This window comes from Anolis carolinensis, chromosome 5 (genome assembly GCF_035594765.1).
Source record: "Anolis carolinensis isolate JA03-04 chromosome 5, rAnoCar3.1.pri, whole genome shotgun sequence".
In the NCBI taxonomy this organism is placed as follows: Eukaryota; Metazoa; Chordata; class Lepidosauria; order Squamata; family Dactyloidae; genus Anolis; species Anolis carolinensis.
Genome location: NC_085845.1, coordinates 201,689,885 through 201,710,080, shown reverse-complemented (window position 1 = coordinate 201,710,080; position 20,196 = coordinate 201,689,885). Strand labels below are relative to the sequence as shown.

At 39.9% G+C, this 20,196-nt stretch overlaps 1 protein-coding gene across 1 annotated transcript in view; it reads right to left on the bottom strand.

Moving 5' to 3' along the window:
• ube2h (ubiquitin conjugating enzyme E2 H) overlaps window positions 1-20,196 on the bottom strand; it is a 130,675-nt gene that overhangs the window by 31,996 nt on the left and 78,483 nt on the right. Inside the window, exons 2-3 of the mRNA XM_062983362.1 lie at window positions 10,557-10,633; window positions 994-1,068 (exon numbers count right to left, since the gene is read on the bottom strand). Coding sequence (XP_062839432.1) covers window positions 994-1,068; window positions 10,557-10,633 — 152 coding nt within the window. The remainder of the gene's footprint in view (window positions 1-993; window positions 1,069-10,556; window positions 10,634-20,196) is intronic.

Sequence of the window (20,196 nt, the reverse complement as noted above, 5' to 3'; positions counted from 1 at the left end):
ACAACATGCGAGCGTGGAGAAGAGCAAACCACAGACCACTGACTACAATGCAGCCTGAGCCCTGCCACATGAAAAGTGGAGGACGTTCTCACAACCACACCAGAGGCACTCCATGTGGCCAGCTTCTGCTAAAAGGAAATTAGGTATAACGCCAAGTTTTTAACTTTGTTTGTGGTTTTTCTATACATTATAACTGTATCCTCAATTCGCTTCTGACAGGGCAAATATATAAACAGCAGGTGGCTATAGAAGGAGAATGAAATAATCCATCTTCCTCTCTCCTGCGTGACTCAGTGTGAGTATCTGCCTATGTTGTACGTGACTATCTGATGACTCTGATTGTCTGGAAAGTGGGTCTGTGTATCCTGGTTGTACATTTGTATATATTGCAACTGTGAAGATTAAAGCCTCCGGTTATTTTGGGTGAAAACCTGAATCTGTGAGTTTACTGAACGATGTGTAGATAAGGTCAGTTGGACTCTGCTGAGAGACGGGGTTGAAGCGTGTTTTTGTTGTGAAAGGACTCTGCTGCATTTTGCTTGCTTCTGGGACACTTGCTATCCAGCTTGCAGCGGTTCGGGTAGGTTGTGATTTGGAAACTATACATCACTTCATGACCAGGATCCCACAACAGGTGTCCTAGAATGACCTTTTACCTGGGGAAGAAGACAAACTGCAATCTCCTAGATCAGTCGGTAGACTGTTAGGAATTGTGGGAGCTGAAGTCCAAAACACCTGGAGGGCCGAAGTTGGCCCATGCCTGACCTAGACACATCAAGGAGTTGCAACTCACCTTTGGCAATGACTCCTTTGCAACTGCTAGTTGTACATTTAAAAACAAATGTTTTGAAAAACCTAAGTGAGCTTCAGGAAACTTCCCTTTTCTTGCATTATTATGCTGGACATTTCTGGCAGTCTTATTGGGCTGCAGAAGAAAAATAGGTCTCCAAACCCACGGGAAAACAAGCAAGACGACACTTTCTGAAACCTTACCTATAGACGGGGATTTGAAGGGGTATTTGTCGGGAAGGTCCACTCTAACTTTCCACACGCCACCTTCGTACGGTGCTGCAAGGAGAGAAGGAAAGGCTGGTCAGTTGTGCAAAAAAACAAGGCAAATTGTCCACGAAAGGTCTGTTTTGTTGGGCATCTAAGACAGAGACACAGCTTGAGATGATATAAAATAATTGCAAATATATCCTTTAAAAAGTCCTGAGAGAAATTAAAGTTAGCTCACTCAAAAGAGCATTACTTGCCTTGGAAGAGACATGAAGATAACAACAATAACACTATTATTATTATTATTATTATTATTATTATTATTATTATTATTATTATTATTATGACACAGCAAACAAGATAGACATGCTGGATTTCATATCACAAAATCACAAGTCAAACACTTCCCAAGTGTCTAGGACTGTGTGATGTATTTTCGGATGATGTGTGCAGATCCCAGTAGGGTGGCCTTTTGCAGTTGGCAAAATTATTATTATTATTATTATTATTATTATTATTATTATTATTACCATAAGCTATATCACTGCACTTTCGTTTAGACTGCCCTCCCATTTTACTCCATTCTCCTAAATGGTGGTCTTTTTATGTTATTCCTTGTTTTAAATTGGTTTTCATTGCTATTGTATTGTATTACAGTAGAGTCTCACTTATCCAACCTAAACGGGCCGGCAGAACGTTGGATAAGCGAAAATGCTGGATTATAAGGAGGGATCAAGGAAACGCCTATTAAACATCAAATTACGTTATGATTTTACAAATTAAGCACCAAAACATCACGTTTTACAACAAATGTACAGAAAAAAGCAGTTCAATACATGACAACGTTGTATAGTAATTACTATACAGTAGAGTCTCACTTATCCAAGCCTCACTTATCCAAGCCTCTGGATTATCCAAGTCATTTTTGTAGTCAATGTTTTCAATATATTGTGATATTTTGGTGCTAAATTCGTAAATACAGTAATTACAACATAACATTACTGTCTATTGAACTACTTTTTCTGTCAAATTTGTTGTCTAACATGAAGTTTTGGTGCTTAATTTGTAAAATCATAACCTAATTTGACGTTTAATAGGCTTTTCCTTAATCTCTCCTTATTATCCAAGATATTGCTTATCCAAGCTTCTGCCGGCCCGTTTAGCTTGGATAAGTGAGACTCTACTGTATTTACAAATTTACCACCAAAACACCACAATATATTGAAAATATTGACTACAAAACATTGACTACTAAAATGCAGACTGTGTTGTATAATACACTTAATGTTGGATAAGTGAAGGTTGGATAAGCGAGACTCTACTGTATCTGATTTTAATGTGTTTTATTTAGTTGAAGATGTTGTTTTTATCTGTTTTTATTTTGTTTTATTTAGACCCGGGGAGGCTAACATGGGGCCAAAGCCCAAAGGACAAACAGTAAACAAAATAAAAATGCGTATGTAACCAACATCATCAAGCAGATAAAAAGAGCAAATTAAAACCACAAAATACAGAATACTACAATAAAGCAATAAAATACACAAATGATAAAAGGCGAAGCACCAGGCGGTCTAGAACAAAGTGCAGACATATAAATTGTAAGCATTGTTCTTCTCCTTTTAAAAGGGAACAGAAAACCTAAAAAAAAGAAGGTTGAGACCAGGGGTCCCCAAACTAAGGCCCGGGGGCCGGATGCGGCCCTCCAAGGTCATTTACCTGGCCCCCGCCCTCAGTTTTATAATATAATATTTTATATCATTTTAAATAATATAATATATTGTATATACATATAATATTCATAATAATATTATAATGTTATACGATATAATACTAATAATACCATGTAATAATATTAATTATATGATATTTATTACATATAATATTACAGTATAGTGGTATAGTTCAATATAGTAATATATAATGCTAATATTTTGCTATGCTAATAATATAATATATTGTATGTACATACAGCTGCTCTGAGTCCCCTTTGGGGTGAGAAGGGCGGGATATAAATGTAATAAATAAATGTAGTAAATGAATAAATAAATAATTTTAGACTTAGGCTCGCCCAAAGTCTGAAATGTCTTGAAGGCACACAACAACAACAACAACAACAACAATCCTAATTAACTTGACTATCTCATTGGCCAGAAGCAGGACCACACTTCCCATTGAAATCCTGATAGGTTTATGTTGGGTTACAATTGTTTTTATTTTTAAATATTGTATTGTATTGTTCTTTCAAGAGTGGGTTGGGAAGGACCACAGGGCTGATGGTATCAAGAAACAAGTCTTGTCTGAATACGTTGTCAATGCCAAAGGCGTCCATCTGGAACCAGAAAAGTTTTTCGGAAAAGGCCAAAGTTTTAAGCGGAAATCTACCGAGATGCATGAGAGCCCCAGAAAGGCCTGTCTGGAATATTCCAAATCTTTTCAAGGACTCCATAGAACTAGGAGAGATTTAAAAGTTAACCCCAAACTGCTTACCGATTTATATTTACTAGCTGTGCCCGGCCACGTGTTGCTGTGGCTTAGTCCTAAGTGGGGTTTTCTTTGTGGCATTCAAGTTGGCCAACAGTGGAAGTATGAAGCAGCCAGGCTTTGAAGCTGCAAGGCTATTCAATGGGATTCAAGTTGGCCAACAGTGGAATCCCCTAGGTATGATGCAGCCAGGCTTTGAAGCTGCAAGGCTATTCAATGGTGTTCAAGTTGGCCAACCGTGGAGTCCCCTAGGTATGTAGCAGCCAGGCTTTGAAGCTGCAAGGCTATTCAATGGTATTCAAGTTGGCCAACAATGGAGTCCCCTAGGTATGAAGCAGCCAGGCTTTGAAGCTGCAAGGCTATTCAATGGTGTTCAAGTTGGCCAACAGTGGAGTCCATTAGGTATGAAGCAGCCAGGCTTTGAAGCTGCAAGGCTATTCAATGGTGTTCAAGTTGGCCAACAACGGAGTCCATTAGGTATGAAGCAGCCAGGCTTTGAAGCTGCAAGGCTATTCAATGGTGTTCAAGTTGGCCAACAACGGAGTCCATTAGGTATGAAGCAGCCAGGCTTTGAAGCTGCAAGGCTATTCAATGGTGTTCAAGTTGGCCAACAACGGAGTCCACTAGGTATGAAGCAGCCAGGCTTTGAAGCTGCAAGGCTATTCAATGGTGTTCAAGTTGGCCAACAACGGAGTCCCCTAGGTATGATGCAGCCAGGCTTTGAAGCTGCAAGGCTATTCAATGGTGTTCAAGTTGGCCAATAGTGGAGTCCCCTAGGTATGATGCAGCCAGGCTTTGAAGCTGCAAGGCTATTCAATGGTGTTCAAGTTGGCCAATAGTGGAGTCCCCTAGGTATGAAGCAGCCAGGCTTTGAAGCTGCAAGGCTATTCAATGGTGTTCAAGTTGGCCAACAACGGAGTCCACTAGGTATGAAGCAGCCAGGCTTTGAAGCTGCAAGGCTATTCAATGGTGTTCAAGTTGGCCAACAACGGAGTCCCCTAGGTATGATGCAGCCAGGCTTTGAAGCTGCAAGGCTATTCAATGGTGTTCAAGTTGGCCAATAGTGGAGTCCCCTAGGTATGATGCAGCCAGGCTTTGAAGCTGCAAGGCTATTCAATGGTGTTCAAGTTGGCCAATAGTGGAGTCCCCTAGGTATGAAGCAGCCAGGCTTTGAAGCTGCAAGGCTATTCAATGGTGTTCAAGTTGGCCAACAACGGAGTCCACTAGGTATGAAGCAGCCAGGCTTTGAAGCTGCAAGGCTATTCAATGGTGTTCAAGTTGGCCAATAGTGGAGTCCCCTAGGTATGATGCAGCCAGGCTTTGAAGCTGCAAGGCTATTCAATGGTGTTCAAGTTGGCCAACAACGGAGTCCACTAGGTATGAAGCAGCCAGGCTTTGAAGCTGCAAGGCTATTCAATAGTATTCAAGTTGGCCAACAGTGGAGTCCACTAGGTATGAAGCAGCCAGGCTTTGAAGCTGCAAGGCTATTCAATGGTGTTCAAGTTGGCCAACAACGGAGTCCACTAGGTATGAAGCAGCCAGGCTTTGAAGCTGCAAGGCTATTCAATGGTGTTCAAGTTGGCCAACAACGGAGTCCACTAGGTATGAAGCAGCCAGGCTTTGAAGCTGCAAGGCTATTCAATGGTGTTCAAGTTGGCCAACAACGGAGTCCACTAGGTATGAAGCAGCCAGGCTTTGAAGCTGCAAGGCTATTCAATAGTATTCAAGTTGGCCAACAACGGAGTTCACTAGGTATGAAGCAGCCAGGCTTTGAAGCTGCAAGGCTATTCAATGGTGTTCAAGTTGGCCAACAACGGAGTCCACTAGGTATGAAGCAGCCAGGCTTTGAAGCTGCAAGGCTATTCAATAGTATTCAAGTTGGCCAACAGTGGAGTCCACTAGGTATGAAGCAGCCAGGCTTTGAAGCTGCAAGGCTATTCAATGGTGTTCAAGTTGGCCAACAACGGAGTCCACTAGGTATGACGCAGCCAGGCTTTGAAGCTGCAAAGCTATTCAATGGTGTTCGAGTTGGCCAACAGTGGAATCCCTAGGTATGAAGCAGCCAGGCTTTGAAGCTGCAAGGCTATTCAATAGTATTCAAGTTGGCCAACAGTGGAGTCCCCTAGGTATGAAGCAGCCAGGCTTTGAAGCTGCAAGGCTATTCAATGGTGTTCAAGTTGGCCAACCGTGGAGTCCCCTAGGTATGAAGCAGCCAGGCTTTGAAGCTGCAAGGCTATTCAATGGTGTTCAAGTTGGCCAACAACGGAGTCCACTAGGTATGATGCAGCCAGGCTTTGAAGCTGCAAGGCTATTCAATAGTATTCAAGTTGGCCAACAGTGGAGTCCCCTAGGTATGAAGCAGCCAGGCTTTGAAGCTGCAAGGCTATTCAATGGTGTTCAAGTTGGCCAACCGTGGAGTCCCCTAGGTATGAAGCAGCCAGGCTTTGAAGCTGCAAGGCTATTCAATGGTGTTCAAGTTGGCCAACAACGGAGTCCACTAGGTATGATGCAGCCAGGCTTTGAAGCTGCAAGGCTATTCAATGGTGTTCAAGTTGGCCAACAACGGAGTCCACTAGGTATGACGCAGCCAGGCTTTGAAGCTGCAAGGCTATTCAATAGTATTCAAGTTGGCCAACAGTGGAGTCCCCTAGGTATGAAGCAGCCAGGCTTTGAAGCTGCAAGGCTATTCAATGGTGTTCAAGTTGGCCAACAACGGAGTCCACTAGGTATGATGCAGCCAGGCTTTGAAGCTGCAAGGCTATTCAATGGTGTTCAAGTTGGCCAACAACGGAGTCCACTAGGTATGATGCAGCCAGGCTTTGAAGCTGCAAGGCTATTCAATGGTGTTCAAGTTGGCCAACAACGGAGTCCACTAGGTATGAAGCAGCCAGGCTTTGAAGCTGCAAGGCTATTCAATGGTGTTCAAGTTGGCCAACAACGGAGTCCACTAGGTATGATGCAGCCAGGCTTTGAAGCTGTAAGGTCACTCCTTGGACAGTAAGGAGTATTGTGGCCAAATTTGGAGTGATTTGGCCCAGAGGTTTTGTTGTTAACTCAGTTCTACAAACGAACAGTACAGACACACACACACGCACACACACACACACACATATATTTAATACATATCATAATATATATTTATATACTTATGTATAACTCAACCTTATGGGCAGGCTTTAGGGTCAAAATTATGGATTTCGATATAAGCCATATATAAGGTCATTCTGCAGAGGAGGGCAAGGGTCAGTGCCATTACAAGAGGCCAGTTGTCCAGGTCTTTAAAAAGGCCAGAATTGTCATTGCAATGGAGAGAGAATAAGGGGGTCAGTGCTTTTTTGGGGGGTTCTCCCAATACAGACAAAGCTCTTGCTTTGGCAAATTTACTCAGAGAAGCTTCCTTTTTTGATCAAAGGTACGTTTCTTACCTTGACCTATGGATAAATCAACTTAGGTTGTGATGGGTCCATTGTTTCTAGACTTGTACAGAGTACCGTATATACTCGAGTATAAGCTGAGTTTTCCTGCCCTTTTTGAGGGCTGAAAAAGCCCCCCTCGGCTTATACTCGAGTGAGGGTCCTGGCCGGCTTATATTCAGGTTGGCTTATACTCGAGTATATGCGGTATTTTACTCTTTATTATTGTTATTACATTTATTATTTTACTCCATTTCTTCTTCTTATTATTATTATATTTACTCTATTATTTTTGGAAGGCTACGTAAGCACATTTAAACTGAAGAAGGTTAGAATAATGATTTGATCAGAGTTGAACAATCTTATCTTAAATTACAGTTTTATGTAAATATGTTGTAAATCGCCTTGAGTCCCCCAGGGGTGAGAAAGGCGGTATATAAATATACTGTACTAAATAAATAAATAAATAAATATTCAAAAACATTTAAGTTACTGATGCCTCCATTAATGTAATGTTATTGGTATCTGATTTTTATTTTTTATTTTATTGGTACCTATTTTTTATTGACCCTCGGCTTATACTCAAGGCAATAAGTTTTCCCAGTTTTTTTGTGGTAAAATTAGGTGCTTTGGCTTATATTCGGGTTGGTTTACACCTGAGTATATACAGTAAATACAGAAATGTAATTAATTGACATCAAGTCCACTTTGACTTAAACCAGGGGTCCTCAAACTTTTTAAGCAGAGGGCCGGTCCACAATCCTTCAGACTGTGGAGGGGCCGAATTATCATTTGAAAAAGAAATATGAACAAATCCCTATGCACACTGCACATGTCTTATTTGTAGTGCAAAACAACAACAACAATGAAAGAACAATAAAATATTTAAAAATGAAACCAACATAAACCTATCAGGATTTCAATAGGATGTGTGGGCCTGCTTCTGGCCAATGAGATAGTCAAGTTAATTAGGATTGTTGTTGTTGTTGTGTGCCTTCAAGTCATTTCAGACCTTGGGCGAGCCTAAGTCTAAAATTATTTATTTATTCATTTACTACATTTATTTACTACATTTATATCCCACCCTTCTCACCCCGAAGGTGACTCAGAGCAGCTGTATGTACATACAATATTATATTATTAATAAAGCACAATATTAGCATTACTATTACTATATTGAACTATACCACTATACTATAATATTATATGTAATATATAACATGTAATTAATATTATATGGTATTATTATTAGTATTACATTATATAACATGATAATATTATCAATATCATATGTATATATAATATATTATATTCTTAAAACTGATATAAAAATATCTATATATATAAAAGAGTGATGGCATCAGGGCAGCGGACAAAACAACAAAACTACAGGCCCCCCAACCTCGAAATTTGACAACACAACCCATCATTCACGGCTCTAGGTTGATACAACAAAAAGAAAGGAAAAATAAAGTCCTAATTACAGGGAGAAGAATAATAGTTTTTATCCAATTGCTGCCAGTTTGAAGGCTAAGCTCCGCCCACTTGGTCTCCTAGCAACCTACTCAGCCCAGGGGACAGGCACAGTTAGGCCTCACTTAGGCCTCTTCCACAGATTTTAACTGGATTATATGGCAGTGTAGACTCAAGGCCCTTCCACACAGCTATATAACCCATTTAGAATCTTATATTATCTACTTTGAACTGGATTATCTTGACTCCACACTGCCATATAATCCATTTCAGTGTGCATACTAAACATAAAGACAACCACACAACAGACATTCAATACCACCACTACCTCAACAATTTCTCACCAACACCACCAGACAACGCCACAGCAACGCGTGGCCGGGCACAGCTAGTTATATTATAAATGAGGATGGGGGCCAGGTAAATGACCTTGGAGGGCCGCAAGTTTGGGGACCCCTGACTTAAACTATGAATGAGAGACACTTCCAAATTGCAGTATTCTCAACAGCTCTTGTTCATGTCTTAAGTACTAACCCTGACTTATTAGGACTATCATCTGATTAGAAAAAAACCTCAACTTCCTGGCCTTTAGCCCAGCTTCTGCCTACCTAGCAGTTCGAAAGCAAAAATGTGAGTAGATAAATAGGTACCACTTAAAAGCGGGGAGGTATTAAGGCACCCATAAGAAATTTCCAGAAAAATGTTGGCAATTCAATCAAGGAAGTTTATGAACAAAACTCTTCGGCAGGGAGAGGGAGCGACAGCAAACCGCCATGGCCGAAACCGAGACCAAGCCTTCAAGATGCCGAAGATGGGGAAAAGCCTATATATATATATATATATATATATATATATATATATATATATATATGTGTGTGTGTGTGTGTGTGTGTGTGTGTACAATTGTTTGTCTTGTCAATGTATAAACAACATTAAATGTTTGCCGTATATATGTGTTCTATGACCCGTCCTGAGTCCCAGTCGGGGTGAGAGGAGCAGAATATAAATACTGCAAATAAATAAATAAATAAATTTGTTGAATTAAATCTGGCCATATAAAAAAGCCACTCAAGCCCTCCACCTTTGCTAGGCTTAGGGGCATAAAGCCTCCATGAAAGTGGAAAAATACAAATAAAGGTCTATGTTTTATATACCTGAGAAGTATAAAAAAAAAACCACTCACACTTTGAACTCTTTGTTGTGTTTACACTAACTCATTTTGCTGCCTATTTTCTTTATTCCCGTTTTGTTCCATAGCTAGATCTATTTATCTATCTGAAAGTATACATGCTTGTTTGTTCTGTTTGTCTTTAATTCTGTCTTAATGTTTGCATATTTGTATATTTTAAATTGTATACTAATGCTTTTATGTCAAGCTGCTTTGAGTCCCCTTTGGAGCAATAAATCAGGGTATTATTATTATTATTAATAACAATAATACAGTAGAGTCTCACTTATCCAAGATAAACAGGCCGGCAGAACATTGGATAAGCGAAAATGTTGGATAATAAGGAGGGATTAAGCAAAAAGCCTATTAAACATAAAATTATGATTTCACAAATTAAGCACCAAAACATGTTTTACAACAAATTGACAGAAAAAGCAGTTCAATACACAGTAATGTTATGTAGTAATTACTGTATTTACGAATTTAGCACCAAAATATCACCATATATTGAAAACAATGACTACTAAAAGGCAGACTGGCTTGGATAATACAGAATCTTGGATAAGTGAAGGTTGGATAAGTGAGACTCTATTGTAATAACGATGATGATAATAATAATAATAATAATAATAATGACATGTGATCCAATACAAAAGCCAGCAGTGTCTGCTGTGGACTCATTTTGTTGTGTTTCAAATAACAACAACAACAACAACAACAACAACAACAACAACAACAACAACAACAAGGCGTGACGATCTGGACCAAATATGGTACATAGGTCCTTCATTATCCAATTTAACATAATTCAGGGTTTTCAGCCCTTTCTGTTTGTTGTCTTATTTTGAATACAGCATATTATTGGGGGCATAAACAAATATCAAACAATCTCCACCCTCACTTTATTGCATTTCCCCCAATGTTTACTTTTCTCATTGTGAAACTTTTTTAAAAAATCAGATTTTTATATAGTACCAGCTATTCAAAGCATTGCAAAAGTTGGAGCAGATTTGCGTACTTACTTCCTTGTGGTCCATAGAACTTTACTACAAATTCGTTGAGTCCTCCCAGGATCGTGACCTCGTGCTTGCTTTCGATGCTGGAGAGAGGCAGACGAGTCAAGGAAAGGTTCGGAAAACAAGGAAAGGTTTGGAAAACTTGCAGCTGAAATGGTGGCCTCCCTTCCCAAGCCAACCTGGATTAAGCCTCCCATCTATATATATAAAAGAGTAATGGTGTTCCGCCCCCCTCCACTGAACAACAAAAATACAAGCCCCAGAACCTAGAAATTTGGCAGCACAATCCACCATCCTTGCCCCTAGATTCCGACAACAAAAAGAAAAAAAGTCCTAATTAGAGGGAGAGGAATAATTGTTTTTATCCAATTGCTGCAAATATACAGTAGAGTCAACATCATATATGTTAAAAAAAGTCAAAGCATGTGTGCATGTATCTATGTTTGTTTGTATGTATTTTCCAAGATGGCCCCCCACTTCCAGAGAGCATGGTGACTCCTGCCAACAATGGATCTGGATTAAACTTGGAACTGGATCTGGATCAACAGATAATGCTGGAAGGGTTTGGGGCAAATGAACCTTGGTTTTGGCAGTTGTGGTTCACCCACGTCATGAGAATGGTGAACACAGCCAATGTTGGAGCTGGACCAAACTTGGCACTCAGACCCAACATGGCCAACTGTGTATACAGGCGGGGTTTGGGGGTGATTGACCTTGGATCTGGGAATTGTAGTTCGCCCATATGCATAGAACACTGGACCCAGCCTATGTTGGATCTGGAACCACACATGGCACACTGACTCTCCATAACCAACAGAACATACTGGAGAAATCTGGGAAACATTGATTTATGGGAGTTATAGTTCACCATCCATAGATTCTGTGACCCCCACCGACAATGGCCCGGGCCCAAACTTGGCACAGAGAAGCCCCATGACCAACTGAACATACTGCATAAGTTAGTGGGAATGGACCTTGATTTTGGGAGTTACAGTTCACCTGCATCCAGAAAGCACTGAATCCACTTGACGTCAGATCTGGACCAAACTTGGCACACAGACCCAGCATGGGCGACGGTGCATACAGACCTGTTTCGGGGAAGATTGACCTTAGAATTTGGGAGTTGTAGTTCACCCTTATCTAGAGAGCAGCACTGAACCCAGACAATGATGGATCAGGACAAAACTCGGCACACAGACACCTTAGTGATCAATGTAACATACTGGAGAGGGGTTTTTTTGGGGACGGGAGGGAATGACCCACCCGAGCGGGAGTTGTAGCCCACCCTGCACCCAGAGATGCCTTTTTCAAATAGCCCGGGCACCGCCGGGTCCCCAAGCTAGTAAATAAATAAAAATAAATATACTGTGTACAGTATTATCTTCATTATCAAAAGCCGCATCTCATCAAATACATATACAGTAGAGTCTCGCTTATCCAACGTAAACAGGCCGGCAGAACGTTGGATAAGCGAATATGTTGGATAATAAGGAGAGATAAAGGAAAAGCCTATTAAATATCAAATTAGGTTATCATTTTACAAATTAAGCACCAAAACATCCTGTTATACAACAAATTTGACAGAAAAAGTAGTTCAATACGCAGTAATGCTATGTAGTAATTACTGTATTTACGAATTTAGCACCAAAATATCACAATATATTGAAAACATTGACTACAAAAAAGCGTTGGATAATCCAGAACATTGGATAAGCGAGACTCTACTGTATATATAAATGTAATGTGCGTTTTTCCCATGGAGTAAACAACAAAACCACTGAACCAAATCACACCAAATTTGGCCACAAAAAACATAGTCATCCAATCTATGTCTTTCAATAAAAAAACAAGAAAAATAAAGTCCAAATTACAGAGGATGAGGAAGAGCCATTCTCCCCCTGGCTGCCAGTCAAAAGGGTAGCACCCGCCCCCTTTAGGCCCCACCCCTTTCGTGTCATAGCAACACCTTTAGCCACAATGGCGCCCGGGGGACAGGCAGGGTTCACTCTGAAAGAAGGAGAATTCCAGACTTGAAACAATCAGGACCAGCTAACACCTACCAACAAAAGATTCCCCCCAGGGAGGAAGCAGCCAGGCTTTGAAGCTGAAAGGCCACTACATGCAAATCATTCTGGCTAATTGTAGCATTCATACTAGCCTCCAACAGAAAAAAAAAGGAACGACCAGAAATATTGTATATTCACAAGCTTTAGGTAATTCCTCAATACTTTATTTCCCATACCACCACACTTCGCCACAGCAACGCGTAGCCGGGCACAGCTAGTACACTCTATTATACCAAACCCACTCCATGGCCCATGAGCTGCAAGAGTGCTCTCACAATCCCAGGGAGAAATTTGCAAACACCTCGAACCCTGAACCCATAAACTCGAAGCCAAAGTACACGATTGCCCCTCCAGCTCCAGAGTCAATGCTCCGCAGGAGGAAACAGCAGCGCATGAGCGGAGTGCAAGGCCAGCGCATGCAAGTCGAACCAGTTGCCTTTGTCCTCAAATAACCTATTGAGAGGGACGTCTTTTTCCAAGGGCAAGCCCTGCCAAATCTGAGTGAAGAACACAATGGGAATGTTATTTCCAGAAGAAGCAGCTGCTGGCCGAAGGGAACGAGAAAGGACATTTTTTAGGAATGCAGTAAGATTTGAGTGCTGAAGTGAGAACAACACAGTCTCAGGCCAGGATCCTATCATATCTGGACCACTCAGCCTTGGAGTCCAATCCAGTCCAATCTAATAATAATAATAATAATAATAATAATAATAATAATAATAATAATAATAATAATAATAATAATAATAATAGAACACATGATGGAGAACTGGAAAACTGAACTGTTTGTTGGAAATGAAAACTATGGACTTGTCAACATCAGGAGAGGAATTTTCCAGGGAGACTCATTGTCCCCTCTGCTTTTCATTATTGCCATGATCCCTCTGTCAACAATCTTACAAAAAACAAATCTCAGCTATCAAACATCTAAGAAATCTCACAAAATTTCGCATCTGATGTACATGGATGACCTGAAGCTGTATGGGAAAACGGAAACTGAAATCCAGTCTCTGACTAACACTGTCCGAATTTTTAGCACTGATATCAGCATGGAGTTTGGTTTGGACAAATGTTCGACAGTGACATTGAAGAAGGGAAAAATCATTGAAAGTGAGGGCATCAATATGCCTAATGGCCAAACAATAAGGTGTCACCAGCCAGAGGCCTATAAATATCTGGACATATTACAGCTGGACAACATCAAGCATGAACATGTGAAAACTGTGGTCAGTAAAGAATACACACAAAGGGTCAGAAAAATTCTCAAAATTGCTCAATGGAGGCAACACCATCAAGGCCATAAACACCTGGGCCATACCTGTCATAAGATATACTGCTGGCATCATAAACTGGACACAGATGGAACTGGACAATTTGGACAGAAAAACAAGAAAACTCATGACCATTCATCATTCACTGCACCCTCGCAGTGATGTTGACCGGCTATATCTGCCTAGACGATCAGGGGGCAGAGGACTCTTGCAAGTAAAACAAGCAGTCAAAGAAGAAGAACACGCCCTGGCAGAATATGTCAAGCAAAGTGAAGAACCTGCTTTGATTGAAGTCAAAAATCAGAAACTCCTCAAAGCACAGCAGACAAAAAACCAGTACAAGAAAACCGCACTACAAACTAGAGCTGACAGATGGCACAACAAAAGATTACATGGAAAGTTCCTTGACAAAATTGAAGGAAAAGCTAATAAGGAGAAGACCTGGCTCTGGCTCACGAATGGGACCCTGAAGAAGGAGACAAAAGGCCTGATCCTTGCAGCCCAGGAGCAAGACATCAGGACAAAGGCAATTCAGGCCAAGATCGAAAAATCAGCTGATGACCCAAAATGCAGACTGTGCAAGGAAACCAACGAAACCATGGATCATCTCCTCAGCTGCTGTAAGAAAATTGCACAGACAGACTACAAACAGAGGCACAACTATGTGGCCCAAATGATTCACTGGAACTTATGCCTCAAGTCCCACCTCCCAGCAGCAAAGAACTGGTGGGATCACAAACCTGCAAAAGTATTGGAAAATGAGCACACAAACATACTGTGGGACTTCCGAATCCAGACTGACAAAGTTCTGGAACACAACACACCAGACATCACAGTTGTGGAAAAGAAAAAGGTTTGGATCATTGATGTCGCCATCCCAGGTGACAGTCGCATTGACGAAAAACAACAGGAAAAACTCAGCCGCTCTCAGGACCTCAAGATTAAACTTCAAAGACTCTAGCAGAAACCAGTGCAGGTGGTCCCAGTGGTGATGGGCACACTGGGTGCCGTGCCAAAAGATCTCAGCCGGCATTTGGAAACAATAGACATTGACAAAATTACGATCTGCCAACTGCAAAAGGCCACCCTACTGGGATCTGCACGCATCATCCGAAAATACATCACACAGTCCTAGACACCTGGGAAGTGTTTGACTTGTGATGCGAAATCCAGCATATCTATCTTGTTTGCTGTGACATAATAAAATAATAATAATAATAATAATAATAATAATAATAATAATAATGATTATTAGTGACATTTATATCCCGCCCTTCTCACCCCAAAGGGGACTTAGGGCGACTTACAAGTTATATGTAAATACAATAAATTATATTAATTAGAATAGCACAGTATAAGCATTATATACTGTATATACTCGAGTATAAGCCAACCCGAATATAAGACGAGGGATCTAATTTTACCACAAAAAAACCTGGGAAAACATTGACTCCAGTATAATCCGAGGGTGGTAAATTTCAGAAATAAAAATAAGATACCAATAAAATTACATTAATTGAGGCATCAATAGGTTAAATGTTTTTGAATATTTACATCAAGCTCAAATTTAAGGTAAGACTGTCCAAGTCTGATCAAATCATGATTCTCATCTCCTTCAATTTAAATGTGCTTATGTATCCTTTTAATAAGAATAGAGTAAAATAATACATGTAATAATAATAATACAGGAAAATAATACATGTAATAATAAATAGAGTAAAATAGTAAATGTAATTATAATAATAAGATCAGAGTGAAATAATAAATGTATTAATAATAATAATAAAAATAGAGTAAAATAAATGTAGTAGTAGCAACAATAATAGAGAAAAATAATAAATGTAATAATACCAATAATAATAGAGAAAAATAATAAATGTACCATATATTCTCGAGTATAAGCTGACCCAAATATAAGCCAACCAGGACCCTCACCCGAGTATAAGCCGAGGGGGCCTTTTTCAGTCTTTAAAAAAGGGCTGAAAAACCAGGCTTATACTCCAGTATATACAGTATATCTGAAGGCGAAGAAAAGACTTTATGGGCAGATTTGGAGATATAAACCATTGGGATATTCATTTGCTAATGTACAAACAAGCCAAAGTAAACAACCCACTGGATTTAAAATAGAACAAAAAAATGTTAAAACTATAGCGAAACCAACAAACGTGAGGCAGCAAAAACTGATGTATGTACAGTATTTATTTATATTTGTATTTTAGAGTTGATATGTAATTAGAGATGTATGTTGGAACATGTAATTAGAGGTGTATGCTGATAACGAGAAATTGTGTATCTAATAATGTCATTGTTGTTCAAGTATGTTTATGTATGCACATGTGTTGCTGTTCGTGTAGTTAGTTACATAACACATGTTTATGTCTATGTAGGCATAATAAGTATTGCTGTCTTCATTTGTGTTTTGTAACACAAAATAAGAGTTTGTAAATCAGAGTATGTTTATATATGTATAGGTGTTGTTTGTGTGGTTATGTAACTTGTCGTTCACCATGTTTATGGGTATACTAAGTATTGTTGGATTCATTTGTGTTCTGCAACACAAAATAAATAAAGTAAATCTGAATCTACTAAAAAGAAGAAGGGAAAAATCTAATATGAAAAAAGGATAATTCTTGTTGTTTATCGCACGCTGTTTATCGGAGACCTTTATCCATGTGGCGGGATTAACTGTGGACTTATGGCGACCTTACGGTGACCCTGCATCCGGGATTTCTGAGGCCAAGAGAGTGTGACTTGCCCAAGGTCAACAAGAGAGTTTACAGGGACGGGCAAAGGACTATGGACCCCCATAAAGGTCATCCAGTCCACCCCTTTTCTGCCAGGCAGGGAAGCACAACCTGATCCCTCCCGACAGATGGCCACCCGGCATCTATTTATAAACAACAAGAGAAGGAAACTCCACTGGACTCTAAAGGCAGTAGTGTATTTCATTGGCTCGCGGGGTTCCTAGAGAGTATTGCACCCCCAGGCTGCATAGGCACCTTGAAATCACACTGGAGCCCAGAATATAAGAAATCAAGCTTATTGATGATTATAAGTAAGCACAAGTAAATAAAGTTCAGAGTCAACAAAATGGGTTAAAATCACAAGAGCAGTGCACTTCAAAGTCTTAAAGCAAGAGTCTAAAAAGTCACTCAAATATCATAGCCCAAACCAGAACTCAAATTCAGTCCTACGAGAAGTATCAAGAAGTATCAAGGACCCGCCATTTAAGGAAAACTCAAGGTCTTCCTTCCATGAGAAAACTCTTTCTCTCATGAGAAAACTACTCATTAGTGTGATTCAAAAGCAGTTGTTTACTCCTTCGTAAACATTAGTGAACTCGAACTCAGTCCCATGAGATGTATCAAGAATAGTCCAAACAGGATTCAATTCCAAGGCATGAAGCAATCTGGAATCCACAGGAAACAAGGCTAGAACGCAGGATGAAACTCCAAAGTAATCAAAGGTATTAGACATCCACAAGGCAAAGTCACTGGAGCATTCAACTGGATTCAAAGGCAAAAACAAGGCAGGAACCTGAATCAAAATCTATGGCTGCAAAGCATACAAGAACACGGAGCAAAGATCTTTCTGTCTTGAATTGCAAAGTTGACACTTCTGCCATAGCAGAGAGGGACCAGGCATTTAAGGAAAATGCAAGGTCTTCCTTCCATGAGAAAACTCTTTCTCTCATGAGAAAACTACTCATTAGCGCGATTCAAAAGCAGTTGTTTACTCCTTCGTAAACATTAGCAAACTCGAACTCAGTCCCACGAGAAGTATCAAGAATAGTCCAAACAGGATTCAATTCCAAGGCATGAAACAATCTGGAAACCACAGGAAACAAGGCTAGAAAGCAGGATCAAACTCCAAAGTAATCCAAGGTATTAGAAATCCACACGGCAAAGTCACTGGAGCATTCAACTGGATTCAAAGGCAAAAACAAGGCAGGAACTTGAATCAAAATCCACGGCTGCAAAGCATACAAGAACACGGAGCCAAGATCTTTCTGTCTTGAATTGCAAAGTTGACACCTCTGCCGAGCAGAGAGGGACCAGGCATTTAAGGAAAATGCAAGGTCTTCCTTCCATGAGAAAACTCTTTCTCTCATGAGAAAACTACTCATTAGTGTGCTTCAAAAGCAGTTTACTCCTTCGTAAACATTAGCTTCTGTGAGTGATCGCTTCCCTTCTGTCAAATACATCCTCCTCCTCCAAACTAGATTTTTTCCCCTATTTCTGGGAGGTCTTCTGCTCCTAACATCACCAAATGTGGTTGGTGGTTCACTCCTGGGCTCAGTTCTGTTCAATATTTTTATTAATGACTTGGATGAAGGTATAGAAGGATGCCTGCTACAGTGTCTGTCTGGGAGACTTAGAGATTGCTTGAGGAGTCATCTCTTGGGTAAAAAGTAGTTTGTTATTTGTATTTTTCCCCCTATTTCTGGGAGGATCTTCTGCTCCTAACGTCACCAAATGTGGTTGGTGGTTCGCTCCTGGGCTCAGTTCTGTTCAGTATCTTTATTAATGACTTGGATGAAGGTTTAGAAGGATGCCTGCTATAGTGTCTGTCTGGGAGACTTAGAGATTGATTGAAGAGTCTTCTCTTGGATAAAAAGTAGTTTGTTATTTATATTTTTCCCCACCAAATGTAGTTGGTGGTTTACTCCTGGGCTCAGTTCTGTTCAGTATCTTTATGACTTTATCTTAATGACTTGGATGAAGGTTTAGAAGTCCTCCTTATCGAGTTTGCAGGTGACACCAAATTGGGAGTGAGAGCCAATATTCCAGAAGACAGGATCAGAATTTAGAATGATCCCAACTGATTAGAGAGATGATGGGCCAAAACGAACAAAATGAATGTCAACAAGGACCAATGCAAGATACCTCACTTAGGCAGAAGAAATGAAATGCAAAGATACAGGATGGTTGATGCCTGGTTCAACAACAGTTTATGTGATCTTGGAGTCTTTGTGGACAACAAGTCGAACATGAGCCAATGGTGTGATGCAGCAGTGGAAAAAATCCCAGAATTGGTGAAGAGGTTTAACCAGAATAGACAGGCACCATGACTTCCGTTGACCTGGACACAATATTATTATTATTATTATTATTATTATTATTATTATTATTATTATTATTATTATTATGCGCATCATCCAAAAATACATCACATAGTCCTAGACACTTGGGAAGTGTTCGACTTGTGATTTTGTGAAATGAAATCCAGCATATCTATCTTGTTTGCTGTGTCATAATAATAATAATAATAATAATAATAATAATAATAATAATAATAATAATAATAATAATAATGCTTTATTTATACCCTGCAACCATTTCCCCGTGGGGACTCGGGGCAGCTTACATGGGGCAGAGGCCCAAACAACATAAGGACAAAATAAACAAGCATGTGGAAAACTTCAACAGAAAGGTGGAAAACATGAAAATAAACAAAATCTGGTCACCAGTATTTTTTTTAAAAATCACCAAAATCAAGACAGTAAATAAGGAACATCACTCAGTAACAGGAGAACTCCAGAAGCAAACAACCAAGTTCCAGTGAACACCTCCCAAACAGAGGGTGCCTCCAGGCAACAACAGCCAGGCTACCTCTATGCAAATACACTCACTGATGGACTTTGCAAAATTCATGGCTACTCAATGCTAATCAAGTTTGCTAACTGCAAGACAAGTCAAACAGACAAGGGTTCTTTCTCCCACCTTGGAAATTATTCCACAGATATATACTGGCTTCACTGCCAACAGAGCCTCTGAGGATGTTTGCCACAGATTCAGGCGAAACGTCAGGAGAGAATGCTGCTGGAACATGGCCATACAGCCTGGAAAACTTTGGATATGTTAATTTTTGTTTTGCAATAAAAACATCCACAGCTCCCTTAAATACCTTACAGGGATCAACTCCTGTTCCCAAAAAATGTTTTTTTTCTCCAAGTCAATAGAATAATTGAACATTACGTGCCCAACTCTCTCCATATTTCAGAACTTCGCTCTGTAGAACAAATGCCAAAGATCTAGACTTTTCACACTCGAAAAGGTTCCCAAAATAAAGACTGAGCAAAGTACAAAGACTGGAGCCATACTATTGTTGTGATGAAAACAGTGTGATAATACAAACACATGGCCCTGTGATATTGTTGTTATGCTTTTATGGACTTTAACTATGATATTTTGAAATAACATATATATTTGTAATCCTGTTTTAATGCATTGCCAATTTTAAACTGCACTGAAAGACTTTTTGTGTAAGCTGCTTTGAGTCTCCGTGTTGGAGAGAAAAGCGGGG